The 19,619-nt window shown below is 37.6% G+C and overlaps 1 protein-coding gene across 2 annotated transcripts; it reads left to right on the top strand.

Moving 5' to 3' along the window:
- Nucleotides 1–1,077: 1,077 nt before the first annotated feature.
- Nucleotides 1,078–19,132, top strand: TYRP1 (tyrosinase related protein 1). 2 transcript variants are annotated; one of them, XM_034987902.1, is made up of 7 exons: nucleotides 1,078–1,499; nucleotides 2,761–3,080; nucleotides 5,658–5,862; nucleotides 10,124–10,291; nucleotides 12,464–12,643; nucleotides 17,664–17,810; nucleotides 18,657–19,132. In XM_034987902.1, the coding sequence occupies exons 1-7, from the start codon at nucleotides 1,115–1,117 to the stop codon at nucleotides 18,860–18,862; spliced, it is 1,611 nt and encodes a 536-aa protein (XP_034843793.1). In that variant the 5' UTR covers nucleotides 1,078–1,114; the 3' UTR covers nucleotides 18,863–19,132. The 2 variants fall into 2 exon arrangements, with proteins under 2 accessions (XP_034843793.1, XP_034843792.1); XM_034987901.1 differs by having other exon boundaries at nucleotides 1,115–1,499; nucleotides 12,464–12,694; nucleotides 18,657–18,888.
- Nucleotides 19,133–19,619: the final 487 nt, after the last annotated feature.

The raw sequence follows: 19,619 nt of genomic DNA, 5'->3' as shown, positions 1-19,619 counted from the left end.
TGGAGGACCCAGTGGTCAACACCAGCAGGCACCACGGAAGGCAAAGCCATGTGATTTGATGTAATTGTATCTGGTGACTTTTCTACTACAATTATTCTCCATAGAAATTATAAGAACGGTAGCATCTGTTTCAAGACCATGCCCAATCAAAAGCGACCATCAGATACAAGTACGACTCTAGCCCTTGTGTCACTAAGAAAACGTAACTAATCTCATTTGAGCCTCTGAAGATATAAATCAAAGGGGAAAAACCTAAATCTCTACAATGCAAACAAAAGCTCTCTAGTTTCTCTGACTTGTATTCCAAATTAGTGCCTCTGACCTTTTCTTAAAACCTTAAGCATCACAAGGAAATCAGTGGGAAGGGAATCATGTGCTAACCAAGTACTTAAAGGGCAGAAAAACTCACTGGAGTGAAAGGGGATTAGTAAAGGGTGGGGAAGAGGACCAGCCCCTCCCAGTTTGGGTGAGCAGATTCGGGATTAGTTATCAAGCAGAAACCCACATGGCATTAACAGCTCTGACATCAGGGGAGAAGCAAATATAAAACACTCAGCTCTAAGAGGGGTTCATCAGAGAATCCCCTCCGGAATGTAAGGTACTGGAGAGAAGCTCTATGGGGAGTGGGTGGACTCACGCCAAAACTCCATTAAGATGGGAGACTTCAAGTCACGGAAATTAACTTGCTGAAGATCTGCTTCCAATTCTTCTTCCAGCTTCATGGTTAAATGTAATTAATGGCTGTGACCTGCTAATGAGTGCTTTTGTTAAGACACACCTGTCATGAGTATTTTTTTTTTTAATAAATAGAAATTTAAGATGAAGAAAGCTGAATGCTAGGGCAGGGGCTTTAATTATGTAGGTATTAAACATGTCAAGTTTTTAAAGGTAAATTACTATTTTTATGATTTGCTAGAAATGTCATTTTACAGATATGAAAAGCATTTTGAAGGGGGCTGGGGAGGGCTCATGCCTGTTTGTAACAGTACAGAAAGAAAACTTAGGTAATTCATTGTGTTTTCTCCTTTTCAGCCTGGTTTTTATTTATGTGCTTCAGTCTCTGCGCAAAGGGCTGCAAACCAGAGATTTGTTCTTCACTCTTGCTTAGAGCAGAATGAAAGCTCATAAACTCCTCTCTCTGGGATGCATCTTCTTGCCCTTGCTTTTTTTTCATCAGACCTGGGCTCAATTCCCAAGAGAGTGTGCCACTGTTGAGGCCTTAAGAAATGGTGTGTGTTGCCCAGACCTGTCCCCCCTGTCTGGGCCCGGGACTGACCGCTGTGGCTCCTCATCGGGGCGGGGCAGGTGTGAGGCAGTGACTGCAGACTCCCGACCCCACAGCACCCACTACCCCCATGACGGCAGAGATGATCGGGAGGCTTGGCCCACACGGTTCTTCAACAGGACATGCCTCTGCAATGACAATTTCTCAGGACACAACTGTGGGACTTGCCGTCCTGGATGGAGAGGAGCTGCCTGTGACCAGAGGGTTCTCATAGGTAAGTGGGGATATAAGTGGAGACACAGTTTTTCCTGAGACTCAATGTGTTTAAGAGAAAACTAAATCATTGGAACTGGAAGAATACCTGGAAATCCTATAACTCAACTGAGGAAGCTGAGGCCTGGAGAGGCTAATAAGTTTATACCGTTTAAAGAGTCAAGGCTCAGATCTGAGTAATGGGATTTTCTTCTGAAACACTTACTGGGCAATCATGCTATTCGAGGAACTGTGCTAGGTGTTTATGACTAGACCTTTCAGAAACATCTCAAGGTAGTTATGTTAATTATGGTAAGTGAGGTTCAGAAAGGTCTAATCCATATAGCTGGGATCTGGAAACCCTGGAATTCACCCCTGAGGTCAGTCTAGCTCTAAACCATGAGCTTCTTCCACTGCCCTGGCTAACCCACGACGGACCTGCCCACTGCTATGATCAAGTTCAGCCATTTGAGATGACAAGTCTCGCCTGTGCCTTATTAAATCAATAAATAACAAGGCTCTAAAGAGTAAATCCAGCAATACTCGGTTGTTTTCTATGTGCCAAACATTGGACCAAGGGTTTATTCATTTGAGAGAGCGAGAATGAGAGAGAGTACATGAGAGGGGGCAGGGTCAGAGGGAGAAGCAGGCTCCTCACCGAGCAGGGAGCCCGATGCGGGACTCGATCCCGGGACTCCAGGATCATGACCTGAGCCGAAGGCAGTTGCTTAACCAACTGAGCCACCCAGGTGCCCTGGACCAAGGGTTTAACAAGACTTTTATTGAGTCTTTGTTATGAGCCAGGCTCTGATATAATTTTTATGTGTGTCCTCTTTAATCTTTACAGCTATGTCAAGCAGATATTGTTTTTACATACACCTTACAGATGAAAAACTGAGACAGAAAAATGTGTGCAGAGTCATAGAATAAGTCTCTGGTCTTAACCACTCTGCCATGTTTCTGCAAGGTTTATGATTTTTAAGAAGGTAGAAAGTTCCCCAAATATGCCCATGATGAGCAGAAATAAATATAAGATCGCAGAATCATAAAGTCCACAGTTAGATTAAAGAAAGCTAACAGAAATCCTGGGGGGGGAGGGGCGGAGGGAGGAGGGGTGTGGCCCGCAAGAAAACAGGCCTAAAGAAGGCATTTTAGTAAGGGGTATTTTAAAAAGTATAACATGATTTAAGCATGCATGCAAATTATCATTAGTGGGTAAATGGGACATGGTGTTATGATTATGCTCACGAGGCCGATGTTTTCATGTTTGAACCTTCTTGAAGTCAGGAGAAACCTTCTGGACTTAAGTGCAGAAGAGAAGAACCGCTTCGTCCAGGCCTTAGATATGGCAAAGCGCACAATTCACCCTCAGTTTGTCATTGCGACCAGGAGATCAGAAGAAATACTGGGGCCTGATCGCAACACGCCACAGTTTGAGAACATTTCCATTTATAACTACTTTGTTTGGACACACTATTACTCAGTCAAAAAGACTTTCCTTGGGCCAGGCCAGGAAAGCTTTGAAGTGGATTTCTCTCACGAAGGACCAGCTTTCCTCACGTGGCACAGGAACCACCTCCTGCAGTTGGAGAGAGACATGCAGGTATGCAGGAAGCGTTTCGGTTCTCAGGTCCAGTTTGTAAGTCATCTTAACTCACTGGTTCTCAATGATCTAAACATGTGATTAATCTGCCTTTGACATTCTGTGAAGTTTCTCCCTGTACAGATTACTTACTCATTAATTAATTAATCTTTATCTTTCATGAAGGAAAAAGAGAATAACATCAACAACGAGGGAGCCAGTTGGGACATTTGTAGGTGTGATTTAAAGTGTTAGGCGTATTCTACAGCTCTGTAATTGAAAAAAAAAAAAGATCTTCATATAGCTTGCAACAAAAGACTCTCATTTGCTATGTCTTCCTTCTCGAATGTAAACCAATATCCCCTCCTCCTGGTTTGGATGAAACAAGTGTACATACACTTCTCAGGCTACCAAGTCCCAAATACATCCCCCATTAGACCACCTGATGATTCTAATGTGGTACAGGGTTTAAATTATGAAAAAAAAAAATCTTTTCCATTTATACTCTCATATTTTCATTGAATGCCATTTTGTCCCCATGCCCCGTACCACTTCAAGGCTTGTGGAAGAAACCTAACAAAATATCTCATAAATCAGATAGCATTTTTACTTAAAAGGCATCAACTTTTTTGGCATAAAGTGAACCTCAACCCAAACATAAGTATCTCCTGCTTATTTTTAAGCAGAGAGGCTCAAACCACATTAAAGCATCCCGCTAACACAGATACTTTATTATTATAGTTTCTTTTGCCAATTGCTTTTTCTTGAGAAAGGTATTGGAATTTTCAAATGAAATTTTAAATTATTAGATCTCAACTAGGAAATCCACAAAGTGAACCTGTTTTCTAAGTGAAATGGATTCCTTCCCTCAAATTAAAATCTAAAAATTAATCTGAAAATATCTGAGGGCAGAAAAGGTGCTTAGATTCATCTATTGATTTGCAGTATGCCTGTGTTCAGCATTATCACAAGAAAATAAATGGTTAGAAGAGAGAGAATTAATGCCCTAAAATACAGAATAAAATATTGGTATGAAAGCAGTCCAAACATACGCGGTTTGAGAGTGATTAAATTAATTCATCTGCTACTCTGAACTTCATATTTTATAGCTCTGATTACAAGTAAGACATTTAGTAGATTATGAGTAGATAAATCTGTCATTTGTAATCACCTCCAGATCTCCGTGCCTTCAAGTCATTTTCCCACGGGCACACCAAAACGAAAGGGCAGGTGGAAAGTATCTGAAAGCTTCGATTTTTCCTGTGTAAACTTCGACCTCTATGACTTACATTTTTAAAACCCAACAGCACAAGGGATCCAACAAATTACAGTCTAAATGTAATGCACAGTTGAAATGCCACATGAATATGCTCCAGCTCCCAAATGTCAGTTCTGAACCACAAACTGACTCTTAATGATCCCTTGGAAGCTGTCAGTAATTTTCGTGAACCAGAACAATGGCTTCTAAACAAGGACTCTAAACCCTTGGAGATCAATAACCAAGGATACCTTGGAAAGCTTTTGGTCCTCTAAAATACCCCGAGGACAAGGAGATGCTTCCTAGAAAGGGCTTAGAGTAAAAAAGCAGAAATGTACTAAATGTTTTGGAGGTGAGATAAAACAATGGCATGCTCTACACTCTAAACATAACTCCCCAAAGGCCTAAGGGAATGAGAACAAGTACAATAAATACATGTTTTAGGGAACTCAATAAAATAAGCAGGTGATCTTGAGTCCAGTACTTTTAAAATTGTTGAGGTCAGCTCTGAAGGGAAACTTGGTTCCTGGGCTAAAGAACAGTATGCACAAAGAAATATTTTGCCTCCGTTTAATATTTCCTGACGGTATTTGTTTCAAACAGAAACCCAAGCCTTCACAGTTTATATTCTCAAGCAGGGGTCTTTAAGTAAAACACCTTCAGTTCCCAGGCAGATAAGGTAAGTGTGAAAGAGCCTATGTAACCCATGAAAAGTCAAATCCATGTATCTGGTGCTTGGAAAACCTGGAACATACCACTGAGGTCTGCCTCACTCTAATCTGTAGGTGTCTTCCACTACCCTTGCTAACCCCCAAAACATTTTAAAGGCCAGACTCCAAATGCCTAAAGTCATTTAAGTTAAATTTTAAAAGACAGACACAAAACAAAAAGTACTGCTCTGCGTAACATATTTAAAGGTTGGATCTGGCTACAGACCCAGACTTAGTGATGCTTGAATTAAAGATATGAAAACAGAAGGAGATAAAGAGTCAAGGAGCGAAAGTTATTATTGAGATTTTTTGGTATAAGCAACAGAAATGTAATTACTTGCCTAAAAAGGAAAGGGAAGACTTCCCCCCTCCTAAAAAAAAATCATATGCAGAAACTTCTCTATAATGAGTTGAGTTTCATTCTCTCTAGTGCCTCAATGACTCCTTGTGGTATATGAGAAGATTTGCTAAATAAGGTATTTAATTCCTCTGGCTCCTCAGACACCACGGATATACTCACTCATTCTAATTGCCCCAAGAGAGCTGATAGACTGCCAGGGAGAAAACCAAGCGAAGAGGGAGAATTTTAAACAAAAGCAGAGAACACTAATAATAGTTTCTGTGATCTAGGAAATGTTGCAGGATCCTTCGTTCTCCCTTCCCTACTGGAATTTTGCGACTGGGAGGAACATCTGTGACATTTGCACCGATGACATGATGGGATCCAGAAGCAACTTTGATCCCACTCTTATCAGCCTGAATTCTGTCTTTTCTCAATGGCGAGTGGTCTGTGAATCCTTGGAGGATTATGATACCCTGGGAACCCTTTGTAATAGTAAGTTCCAAATGACATCCAGGATTCAGAATTCCCTACTAGATAAAGAGGTTAAATGTGTTGCCTGAAGGCCCTTCATTCTACTAAGGACTTCAGAAGAAAATCTACTTTTACTTTAGAGAATCAATGTACAGATATATTCCTTGAACACTGGGGCTATTCAAGGCAATCTCTAAGGTTCCAGGGCAGACAGAAAGTGTCTATACATTTTTATATTGCTTCCCTTAAGCAATTTGGTTAGTGCGTTGCTCACTCTCTTATTCTGTAAACGTTCACTCTCTTATTTTGGAAATGTATAGTTATATTAAATTCATCATCCTCTTAGCACACTCAGCACTGCTTAGTAGTCATGTGTCTTGTGCTAGAATTTCATAGAAAATTGTTTCTCTGGGAAACCTGAAATGTGCAGAAAGAGTTGAAGTGCCCAAAGAGTACAATTCTAGTCTGAGGGTCAAAAACAAAAGGTGATGTGAAGGATATCTTTAAGAAAAGGAAGATTCTGGGGCGCCTTGGTGGCTCAGTCGGTTAAGTGTCAGACTCTTGGTTTTGCCTCAGGTCATGGTCTCAGGGTCTTGGGATCAAGCCTGGCATCAGGCTCTGTGCTCAGAGGGGAGTTTGCTTGAGATTCTCTCTCTCTCTCTCTGCCCCTCCCCCTGCACGTGCGCTCTCTCTCTCAAATAAACAAAATAAATAAATAAATCTTTAAAAAAAAGAAAAGAAAAGGAAGATACTACACAGAAAATGTCTGCCTGCTAACTACTTTCCATCTCTCTCAAAGCAAACACTTAGAGAGAAAGCTTAACCAGCTGTCTTAGCTAGCATCCTTTCTCCAGTGATTTAAATGCCACTTCTGCCTTAGGCCAAGTTTCTGTTACATGTGGATCTGTTCCTGAGTGTACCATTCTCTTGCTTGGATCACATTATTAGTCTCTGTGGTACTGACACAAGGTCTTAATTATTAGAGTCTCCCTACCCCGTCTTATTTTTCTTCTTCAGGCATGCTTGGTTATTTTAAATTTGTTCTTCCATGTAAAAACTAGATTTGGGGGAATTTATTTTATTAACATCTTCATAGTACATTTTACATATATTCTCTTAAGTTTAAAATATTAAATTCCTTTATAAACTTAAAAAAGGATATTCTTAAAAAAAGAATATTCTAAATAGAACAAAAAAAAATCAGTAGATTTTTTTCACCATTAGAAGATTGTTTAGCTGTGTATAGGAATAAGGGAAGAGAGAAGTGACAGTGTATTAAGTTTTTTCTATAGAAGTTTAAAACTTAGAATAAATTTCTCATTTGTTTGGCATGCTGAATGAGTGATCCCCCCCCCTTGAAATAAAATTGAGAATCAATATATCTTTAGATACCAAAATATTAATCTCTGAGCAGGCTATTGTATTTTGGCCTGGGATTTTTTTCCAGACATTTTCTGGTCATACAGATGATTGGATACCAAAGTATAGCACAGCTTACGTGGGTAAATAGGAGAGAAGATACTGTTTCATCACAGTCTTTTGGTCAGTTAGTCTAAGTCTCATAACAGGACACATAGTTTCATGAAAAATTAAGATTATGTGCTTTAAATGAAACAAATTTGAAGATTACTCCTTGTCTTAGTTCAAGATATAAATACCAAGCATTTTATTTATTAGGCCAGTGAAAGAAAAGAAAAGGAAACTAATAGTTGATTCAACACATACTATGTATCTGATATGGTGCCAAATGCTTTAATATGATATCTTATATAATTCTCCTAGAAAGCGGTGCCTGGCTGTCTCTGTCAGTTAAGCCTCTGTCTTCTGCTCGGGTCATGGTCCCAGGTACTAGGATCTAGCCCTGTGTCTGGCTTCCTGCTCAGAGGGGAGCCTGCTTCTCCCTCTGCCTTCTGCCCCGCCCCCCTGCTTGTGCTTGCATGTTCTCTTTCTCTCCCTAATAAATAAATAAAATCTTTTTAAAAAAGTAATTCTCCTAGGGATTCTTTCCTTTCTCTACTGTCTTTGGATGAAATGATCCATTCCTGTGGTTCCATTGATCATCTTTTACAGGACAGCCATGAATGAACATTTTTAAGGCAAATCTTCCTTGCATATCCCATGCCTGTGTTATCATGGGCTTGTTGCACGATGTCTCTCCAATGTCCCATTAATGCACCAAACTTGGTAACTTTGAAAGAGTGAATTAGTGACACCTAAGCCTCTTCTAACCAGTAAAATATCATCGCTGATTCATCACAAGAAAAATGCTGTTTCTACACAGTATTTCCTAAATCTACTTTCTCCTTCAGCCACTCAGAACTTTTTATTCCTTCCTGCGTGAAAACTCCGCAAGACTCCAATCCGTATGATGTTTTTAGGTGCATTGGCAGAGGTTGTCCATGTGCAAACAAATCTAAATAGCCCTGGGTTAAATTAAACTGGTTTAAACTAGTTTCTTTACTATCGGAATTCTCCACTATGAAACTCCATGAGAGCAAATTAGAAATGTAGTGTTTTTGAAACCCATGTAAGTTATAATTTTTTCTTGGAATTTATTGACACTTCCTGAACAATAATCCCTAAAACATAAACTTGAATTGATAGTTTACCCAGTGGTATCTGAAAGTACTAATAATAATGTATGCCTAAAAAATGTGCATCTACTTTCCAATCTCAATCTTGGCATATGTTTTATTTTTATATTATATAAATAAATTTGCTATGCTAATTCATCAGGTACTAATCATTATGTTAATTATAATAAACATTACAACAGAGTAAGCTTTATGAGTGAGGTAAGATGAATACAAGTACACGTTGTAATATCACCTCTCTCACCCCAGTGGATTATTCTGCAGATACTCTTAGGACACACACGCTTCTCTGGAGACCACTGGAACAGACAAATGCAAAATGCTCCTAACCAATCTCCTCTCCTCCCACCTACCTACGACTTCTCTTCACTTCCTATTGAATTAAATGTAACTTTCTCCTATTGCTCTGTAGCTTTTCATTGTTCTCACCATCCACTACTGTCTTACATCGCCCTCTACTCCAGGCAAGCCATTTCCCACGCGGACCTCTGTTACAGCCAACACGATCTTTCCATACATCAGCATACAACAAATGATGACTTAGCATCTATTCTAGGCCAGGCACTGTGCCAAGATTAAGGGATGTACTGGTGAGCAAGTACAGATAGAGTTCTTGCTCTGACGGAGCTTATCTTACAGATAGGGGAAAGCTTAGCATCTCTCGTTATTACCTCTGCCTAAAATGTTTGACTTGTAACATTTCTCCTATTTCACCTGAAAATTCTCCTCAGTCCTTCAGGACTCTTTGCAAATCTCTCTTCTTTAATGGCGCCCTCCTGGAGTCATCCAACTGGAAAGGATTGATACTCTCTCCGTCTCTGTCTCTTTGTCTCTCTGTGCCCCTTCTCTACCTTCCTGTCTGCCTCTTCCCCTCTCTTTCTCTCCTTCCCTCCCTCCCTTAAGGCACCTATCCTATTACCCCTAGTATCACAGCTCTTTGTTTGCCTGTTTTTCTTACTGCCTTTTAAAAAGTTTAATTATTGGGGCGCCTGGGTGACTCAGTCGTTAAGCACCTGCCTTCGGCTCAGGTCATGATCCCAGGGTCCTGGGATCGAGCCCCACATCGGGCTCCATGCTCGGCAGGAAGCCTGCTTCTCCCTCTCCCGCTCCCCCTACTTGTGTTCCTGCTCTCGCTGTCTCTCTCTCTGTCAAATAAATAAATCTTTAAAAAAAAAAGTTTAATTATTTGCTCACATCAATTGCTGTAAAATATGAATCTATTGAAATATAGACCACCTCCCAAAGAAATTTTAGACTGTTTTTCTTTATTTCTCTGAAGGCTTGAAACAAATAGCATTTGAGTACAAAATTTCACATATATGTGAAATATAGATTTCAGTGTGGAATTTAGGTTTATGAGATTATTTTGGTAAAATTCAATTTTCCAAGGAATTTTGATGTTAATATATTCTCATTACAGAAGCATACATTGATTAAACAAATACCAGAACCTCTGTTTTGTGACCTTTTTTTTCTTCCAGTGATTTTATGTATCACAAATCTAACTCTGTTTGCATGATAACTTAAATTTTCTCACTGTAATGCCCCTAAGTATGTATTTTTTAAAACTTTCTCTTCTACCAAGGAGAACCTATCTTTCCATGTTCTTGCTATGTATAAAAATTAAAGAGCAAAGATAAGATCTCTAAATATTCTATAAATGTTTACATAGCCCATCCTTTTTCCAGGTACCGAGGGTGGGCCAATTAGGAGAAATCCAGCTGGAAATGTGGCTAGACCAATGGTGCAACGTCTTCCAGAACCACAGGATGTCGCTCAGTGCTTGGAAGTTGGTTTATTCGACACCCCTCCTTTTTATTCCAATTCTACAAACAGTTTCCGAAACACTGTGGAAGGTAAGTAAAAGAAATCAGCGCTTTGAATTCATCTGGTTATCACAGCCCCACAATGAACTGTTCACATTCAGATCTCTTTGAAAAATCTTTGAAAGACACACTGACCCTGTGAATTTACATGATGTTGCCTCCAATTACGACGCAGTCACAATTCTCTGCTCAAGAAAGAACTTGTTAAGTGAAGTGTCAGACCATGAAACTCTTTTTAATTATCATAGGAGAAGCCCTTGGAAATTATTCTTCAATCTCTTAAGTACCTAAAAAGTATTTAAATTCAAATCTGTTAGGTGGCTGATCAACAGGTGTATAACTATATCAAATTCTAATAGAGTCAAATAATATTGAAGACTTTGAGAGCTTATTAAAATTTTTCTTAAAAAATAACAATAAAAAATTCTAAACAATTAGCTGACAGCCAATAAAACCTGGTTGGGGCATATATTTCATTTAAGTTTGTATCATCCTGTAACTTTTTTTAAAGGTCTATAAAAATTCAACTACCATATAATGATATTTAATTTGATTTTCCTTATTTAAGTCAAAGGATTTTAAAGCTGAGGAAACTAAAGACCAAAGAGCTAAAATGAATATCCCACGATACTCAGTAACAGAGCACAATTTCAAATCCAAATTTTCTAAGTCCAGTGTCTTTAATGATAAATTTTGATATCTCTAAATCATTATTGAAACATATTTAAAGTTTTAAAACAACAGAATCACATTTAACGTATTATAAACCTCTTACTGCCAAAATTCACATTATATACAGCATTAAATATGTTAGACTCTTCCCCCTAAAGAAGAATGGGAATGGATCTCTCTGTTCCCATGATCTGAGATACTTGATATAGGTATCTCATCATTATTTTCAATTCTCTCCCCTTTTATCATCAAAACTGCATGCCATTCTCTTCTATCTTTATGTTAATTTTAATAACTAAATATGAATGCACTGATTCGGAGATTTTCAATAAATAATCACTCTATTTTGACTAAACTGGTGTATATAAACTAAGGCCATAAGCGCTAATTTCTAAAAGAATGTGTAGATTGCATCTTATTGAAACCCAATCAAAAGACAAATTATTCTGATTTCCTGACAGAATGTATGAAAGGACCAGAGCCTACCAACATGCCCTGTATGTTACAGGCAATCTTTAAACATTTTGTAAATAAAATAATGGAATAAATGTATGAAACATGGCTAAATAAATGAGTGAGTGTAATTATACAAATGGGTTAATGTATTTTAAATTCTAATTTTATTTTATAATATGTAACCTTTCCCTGCTCTCTCACCTCTGATTCTTAAAGCCAAACACGCACACTTATAACTCCACCCCACATCATAGACCCTCCATTTTTATTTGTGATCTATCCTCACCTTCTGCCCAATATATATAGACATGATATATATAATATGTATAATATATATGAAAATATGTGTGGAAAATACATATAATATATAATATGGGATATATAACATGAGAAATATATAATACATGTAATACGGAATATGTACATATTATATGGGAATAGCATATATATATCATATAGAATATAGGAAATGTATATATAGAATACCAATAATTGCCAGAAGTTATATAAATGTTTCAACCAATAGGCTCTCCAGATGTTTAAAACTAGTACAGACATGGTAAGAATGCTCTGAGAAATTGTGACTTTTCCACAAAAATAAGATAACTTTCCAAAAATAAATCTGCTGACAGTCAAAAGGAATAAGGTAGGAAACTAAAGCAACATCTGACAATGTAAGTTCTAGGACAATTAGAGGGATGTTCTCCCGATGTGTCAGCAGTTTTTAGAAGGAGCTAGAGACTTCCCTTGTCTTTATTTCCACTAGACCAACGTTTGCCTTGTCAAAATAGTGTGTTCTATATATTTTGACTGGTATCCTTTGCAGGTCATTATTTTTCACCTAGAGGCTACATTTAGCATGTCAGGCCACTGGCTTAAAGCTAACCTAGCTCTGGGCATAGCAGGAAATGTCACCAACCATAGGTCCAGAGAAGCGATGCTATTATATTAAGGTAAAAATTGGCCTGAAAAAGCTTAGGAAAAATTGTTTCCCTATACAATCACTGTTGCTGATTTGAGAAGTAAGATGTTTGTGACGGTTTTTACTATTCTCACCCCTATTTTTATATTTAGGTTACAGCGATCCCACAGGAAAGTATGACCCTGCTATTCGAAGCCTTCACAATCTGGCTCATCTATTTCTGAATGGAACAGGGGGACAAACCCATTTATCTCCAAATGACCCTATTTTTGTCCTCCTCCATACTTTCACTGATGCGGTCTTTGATGAATGGCTGAGGAGATATCATGCTGGTAAGATGTTTTCATATGATTTTTTGCAGGCTCACCAAGGAGACTGCTTAGGTGCTATAGTTATCATTACAGAGTAAGCACTTGACACATCTAAACTGCACTTCAAAATAAGGATAAAATAGCTATGATATCTAGCCGTTTCCAAATATCCCAAACTACTTTGAAAATGCCGATAAAACATCCCTTACAGCGGTTAGAAGAGGATATTTACTAGCATTCACTCGGACTAAGCACGTAATCTCTTCTCATTTGTGGTATGAAAAGATGACTATCATGCTGCCCAATTTTTTCTTCCCCATATCTTCCAATGAACATTGGCATTGCCCTTTTTTTTTTTGGAACATTTTTATTGTGAATAAAAAAATCTTACTGAGCTCTTCTTCGATACCTAAAAGACAAAAAATTATACTCACAATCCACAGTTTTGATTTTTATTACTTCTGGCCTCCTATAAATGGAAATTTTGTCCAACTTGAAAAGTTAATATTGGTTTTTTATCACAGCATAGAGAATCTCTTTCAACTTCATTTTAATGCATTTTAAAAAAATATTATTGAAAAGGCCATTTTCTCTTCACTTCTATTCAGCCAAGAGGCTCACATTACTTTTCAAATAATGACAGTGCTTCTATTGGTTAAAACATTATACATTTTCATTTTCAAAACTGTTCTAAATTGTGCCTTCTGTGCCTTTACTTCATCACACACACAAATATAATGTTGCGGATTAACTATCTATTGATTTATCTATCCAATTCGACCAGTCTCTTATTTCTTTGTGTGTGTGTGTGTGTGTGTGTGTGCGGTAGAAACCTCTAATCCAACCTGATTATGAGAATTAACTAATGTGTTGATCAAAATCATATGTTCCATCAGAAAATCACTGAAGAAACCAATAACTTACACGTAAATATTCATTCATCACCTGCTATGAATTCACTGATTGGAGTGCCACCTATTTCATATGTATTTACATACATACCTACAACCATAATGAATTATCTACAATTTACAATGTCTATTTTTTAAGCGAAATAAGAAATTAACAACCCTTGAGATGCAATGAGTGCAGTATTATTCTAGATTATCATAATGCCTACCTTATCTTTACAACCACAGTGCTCACTCCTAATTCTTACTCAATATCTCAGGCATTCATCTTCAACAAATATTTCCTAAGCATTCATATATTTAATAGAACACAAAATCCCTCTCTCTCTTTTTTTTTCTTTTTTTTTTTTTTTAAGATTTTTATTTATTTATCTGAGAGAGAATGAGAGACAGAGAGCACGAGAGGGAGGAGGGTCAGAGGGAGAAGCAGACTCCCCGCCGAGCAGGGAGCCCGATGCGGGACCCGATCCAGGGACTCCAGGATCATGACCTGAGCCGAAGGCAGTCGCTTAACTGACTGAGCCACCCAGGCGCCCAATCCCTCTCTTTCCACAATCATAATTATCATTTTACGTATGTTTAGCTATATTACTTTTATGACAGTAACAAGTAAACTGGAGTTAATAGGTTTAGGAATGAACAAAAACTTCCATTAAACATACACTTCTGGGAACTAGACAACAATGTACGAATTATAGTTATGCAGCCCTTCAAAATGCCAGGGCTGTTAGTAAGTTTTTCTTACTTAACACTTACTTAAGAAGTAAGAGGAAGTGGAGAATCTTGGTTACTCTGGCAAGTCTCTTAAGGGGAGCTTTCTTTCAACCATGAAAACAAGTATTCCTTTGCTTTACATATCTTGATTGAAAAGATCATTATTTCACATTCATAACAATCCATTAAAGGTCATTGATGAACCAGATAAACACCTTTCTTCTTAGTTATTTTCTTCCTGCTCCCTTTGTTTGTGCTATAAATAGCATAAGATCTCTCAGTTACCTGGAGAGTAGTGGAGGGAAAAGCACCATGAACGAAAAATAGGGTACCTGGAGCATATTCTGACAAAATATGGCCATAAAATTATAGGACAAGCCAATGTAAACACTTACAAATTGCATGAATGCTAAACACTAACAATTAACCACCTGCTTAAATAGTCCATGTATCTGCAAATGTCCCTTGAAAAACAATGTCATAGAACAACTATGTTAGAGAAAAAAATAAAACGATTGGGAAGATTTCTAAAATTATCCTTATTGTAGAAGTCTCTGTTGAAAATAAGTCTATGAGTGGAGGATGGAATTATTTTTCAGGGTGTATTAAACAGTTTTTATAGATAATGAGAACTCTTCAAAAATCATAGGATTATAAAATTATTAGGGTCAGAATGGAATAAGAGTTACATTTTACAGCTGAAGGAAATTATGGTCATTCACAGGGGAATGTCTATTACAGAATCCTCTCATTAGACCTGAGGTAGAACAGTATAGAACATTCAAACCTTATTTAATATAATGTTAATTTTTATTCACTAACATTTTGTATCCATGTGCACATTTAATTCAAGTCTCTTTTTTTTAAGTGAGAATTATGTGAATTAAATTTTAAATATAGTACTCCAGAAGTTCAGTTTTTTCAGAAGAAGCAGTTTATACATTTCCTAGGACCAATCACTACTATTTTGCCCCGAGAGAAACGAAGTAATTACACGTAAACTCAAATCCTTTCACAAATATTATCTGATTCCATATCCTGGCTATTGTGAGTGACGCTGCAATGGACACAGGTGCAGACATCTCTTTGAGATACTAATTTCATGTCTTTTACATACACCTCCGGAAGTGGCATTGCTGGATCATATGGTAGTTCTATTTTTAATTTTTCGAGGAACTTCCATTTCTTTTTTTTTTTTTTTAAGATTTTATTTATTTATTTGAGAGAGAGAGAATGAGAGAGAGCACATGAGAAGGGGGAGGGTCAGAGGGAGAAGCAGACTCCCCGCCGAGCAGGGAGCCCGATGTGGGACTCGATCCTGGGACTCCAGGATCATGACCTGAGCCGAAGGCAGTCGCCCAACCAACTGAGCCACCCAGGCGCCCGAGAAACTTCCATTTCTGTTTCCATAGTAGCTGCACCAAGTCCCACCAACAGTGCACAACAGCTCCCATATCTCCACACTCTTGCCAACGCTTGTTATCTCTTTTCTTTTCGATAATCACCATCCTAAGACGTGTGATCTCTCATTATGGTTCTAATCTGCATTTTCTAATGATTAGTGATATTCAGTACCTTTTCACATACCTGCTGACCATTTGTAAATCATCATGTCACACACCTTAAATATAGACAATTTTTTGTCAGGTGGACCTCAGTAAGGCTGGAAAATAGAGTATGAGCACCTACTGTTCCTTACATAGTCTTCTAGGTACCAGAAATACAGTAGAATAAAAAACGCACAAAAATATTTTCCCTCCTGGGACTCTCCTAGTTGTAGTAGAAATGACAGTAAAAACATGTAAATAAATATATGGTATGTTAGATCGGGGAAAGTCTTTGTAGACAAAGAAAAGCAGGAATGGGGTTAGGGAGTATGAGGTAAATGCATGAGGGAAGATCATCCCTAGATGAACAAAGGAGTCCACTGTGACTGGAGCAGAGTGGAGAGTGGAAAGAAAATGATGGGAAATAAGGTCAGAGGGACAACAAGGGGAGAGCCTGAGGGATGTTGGACGAACCTCTGAGATGGGGAGCCACTGAAGGGTCTTGCATAGGAAAGTTTCATGACAATTCTACTGTTACTGTTTGTTATTTTTATGATTATTCCTCCACTCATTTTAATGGGTATGACTTTATCACACAGCTGACGCTGAACTGAGTTGAGGCTGATCAAGTCAGGTTCTAGTAGAAAGGTGAAATGGAAAGTTAAAAAATTAGATCTAAATTATTAAAGTTAAAAAATTAGATCTAAATTATTAACTTTAATATCTAACTTTAATAAATAATTAAAAATAATACACCAAAATGTGAGTCCCTTGAGACCTCAGGCATTTTGTCTGTTTTGTTCAGTGCCATCACCTCCATGGCTAGACCAGTGTCTGGCATTGGAAAAAGCTCAACAGATTTGAATAGATAAATATTTAATTAGCATTAATACATAGTAAATTTAAAGTCACAGAAATATTAACACTACATACCATTTTTATGATCAATTGTTTTTTCAAAGTAGACGCTAAAACACTCTTCTGTGCTTCCCAGGATCACAGTGACTGTTCAGATAATATACTTCCTGCAAACAGAAAAATCTAATACTCTGTTAGCCTTCTCACATATTCCAGCTCTTCTAAAGATATTCCCACTTATGTCCTGCCCAAGCCCACTTCCAACTCTGGTTTTGAGTTATCCCATCTGGTTTAGTTGCATCAACATAAATGCAGAACAACAATAGCAAAAAAGAATAATCTTTTGCCACAAAGAGCGTATCACTCCTTTTTTATCCCTGATGACAGAAACTCCCTAATAATACAAACACCTGTAACTTGCATTTAAGTAGAAAGAGGAGGGGTGGCAGGAAGTAAATCATATTCCAGGACCTTGATTAAAAATTGTAAGTGTTTTTTCTAACAGAGTAAAATCTGGAGATAGGTTAATATTTATATCTCTGAAGATAAACAGAAAAAGTGAAGAATACTGAACAGATATATTCACATTCAAGGACAAATTTCCATTAGATACAGTACCTCTCAAATTTAAATTTAAGATGAAGCTACAGCAAACTACAGGTCCATCTTTGGAAAAATAAGTCCAATGAATTTTTTCAAATAAGTTTCTGTAATTTAAAAATCAAACAATTTGTGATCATCATAGATGATAAAATACTAAAACTTCCCTGCTTTTAAACTTTTTTGATCTATTGAATGATATGCTAGTGCTGTATTCAAAGCATTTGAACTCTGTTTTATGCAATTCCCTTTTCTGCTGTAGTGAAACTATTTTTATGTCTTTATGCAGTGTAAAATATAAAAGAAATTTTTATGTTATCCTAGAATATTTCAGGTCACCTTCAGAACATAATAATCTATTAATACTAACTTTATTATGTCTATTAACAAGATGTCTTTGGCATATTTTAGATGCATCCACGTTTCCACTGGAAAATGCCCCAATTGGGCACAATAGACAATACAACATGGTGCCATTCTGGCCCCCAGTTACCAACATAGAAATGTTTGTTACTGCTCCAGATAATCTGGGATATACGTATGAAGTTCAGTGGCCAAGTGAGTATTGAAAATGTACCTTTACTGTGGAAACTTCCCAAAGCAAATTTGTTGCCTTTTAAGGTAGTCACGGTATTCTGTGGCCTATAATTTCCACTTAGATTTAGAAGGTGTTACGTGGATTTTTATTTCGGGATAAAGAGATTGAATTTAACATTTGTTGAGAGCTTGCTCTGACCTGGAATTGAGTTGATTATATAGCACACTATCCCATTAATCCCTGCCACTCTCTGAGGTAACAACTGTAGTCCTCACTTTACAAATAAGGTAGAAGGGGCTAGCCATGATTAGCTTAGAAAGGGTAATTGTCAAGGATCACACTTTTAGTGGGCAGGGAGAATGAACTTTGAGCTTAGGCCCACGTAATACGCCCCAAGTTCTCTACTACATAATTGTGCCTCATTATCTTTATTATGAGAAAAAAATGGAGTGAGATGCTCCTCATTGCTTTTTCTGAGATTTTGAAACTGAAAAGTTTCTTGTTTAATTTCCAGTCCCTTCTCAACAAAGGCACTAGGGTGGAAGAGTGCACCCTTCTGGTGGATTCTGGAAGACTCGTGCTCCAAAACCAACCCTAGTGCCTTCTAACCAAGTCACCCAAGTGGCTCAAACCCTACAGCACCACTTTCTCAACCTTTAGAATGGACCCAATAGGGTCCACTTATTATGAGAAACTGGGACGTGCCCTCAAGACGACAGGTGCTATCATCAGCAGTGTGGCCAGTAAAAATTATATAGGAAGAATTTGGTAAAATGCCTGCAACAGTGCCGAAGTTTAGGGTGTCTGATTTTCGGTGGCAACTATTTTACTGTTTATTCTTTGTTTTCCTTTTATTTTTCCAATAGGTCGGAGTTTTAGTATTTCTGAGGTTGTTACCATAGCAGTAGTCGCTGCTTTATTACTGGTTGCAGTCATTTTCGGGGGTGCTTCTTGCCTGATTAGGGCCAGAAACAACATGGACGAAGCAAATCAGCCTCTTCTCACGGATCAATATCAACACTATGATGAAGACTATGAAAAAATGGAGAATCCTAATCAGTCTAGGGTCTAATGATAAAACCAATTCTCTTATGTATTAGTATCACAAAAACACCTTGTTGAAAAATAATAGGTTAAATTTCTTCCTTTATTTACTTTCCCTCTGTTACTTTCTTCCTTATGCGTGCACAATAGAATTAGAGCTTTAAGTATTGTTTTTCAAAACTGGGAAGAGTTAAAACCTTTTTTAATGGGTTCTATGTTTCAACTCTATTTAAAATGGTAGGTTGTATGTTAACTAACCAAAATTTAAATAAGAACTTGAAACATTAAAAAAAATAAATACAATGGTAGGTTGTAGGCACATACCCTAACCCCTAACCCTAATCCCTAACCCTAAGCCTAACCCTAACCCTAACTCTAACCGTAACAGTAACCCTAACCGTAACCTTAACTCTAACCCTAACAGTAACCCTAACCGTAACCCTAACTCTAACCCTAACAGTAACCCTAACCCTAACCCTCTGGAGAGGTCCCTGAACGGCAAAATACCAAGCACATATCCTAACCCTAACCCTGAATCTGAGAAAGTGGCTTCCTGAACACATGACAAGAAAAGCTGAGAAGCAGCCAAGTTATCCTAGAGAAGACCCCAACATTTAAGAACTGGTAGTATTTCTGAAAATGGGTGTGAAGGTAGAGATTAAAAAAAAAAAAAAGGTAGTTTGTGCCAACTCCATGGTATATAAGCAGAGAGTGTGAAGATTTGGGGCACGTTTTAAAAGTCAATTATATGACAATGTAAATAAGCTATTGTGCTTTGTGTATAA

The sequence above is a fragment of the Mirounga leonina genome, unplaced genomic scaffold (genome assembly GCF_011800145.1).
Source record: "Mirounga leonina isolate KUSES-001 unplaced genomic scaffold, KU_Mleo_1.0 Mir_447, whole genome shotgun sequence".
Lineage (NCBI taxonomy): Eukaryota > Metazoa > Chordata > Mammalia > Carnivora > Phocidae > Mirounga > Mirounga leonina.
The sequence above is the reverse complement of the archived record's forward strand: the minus strand, read 5'-3'. Positions and strand labels throughout refer to the sequence as shown.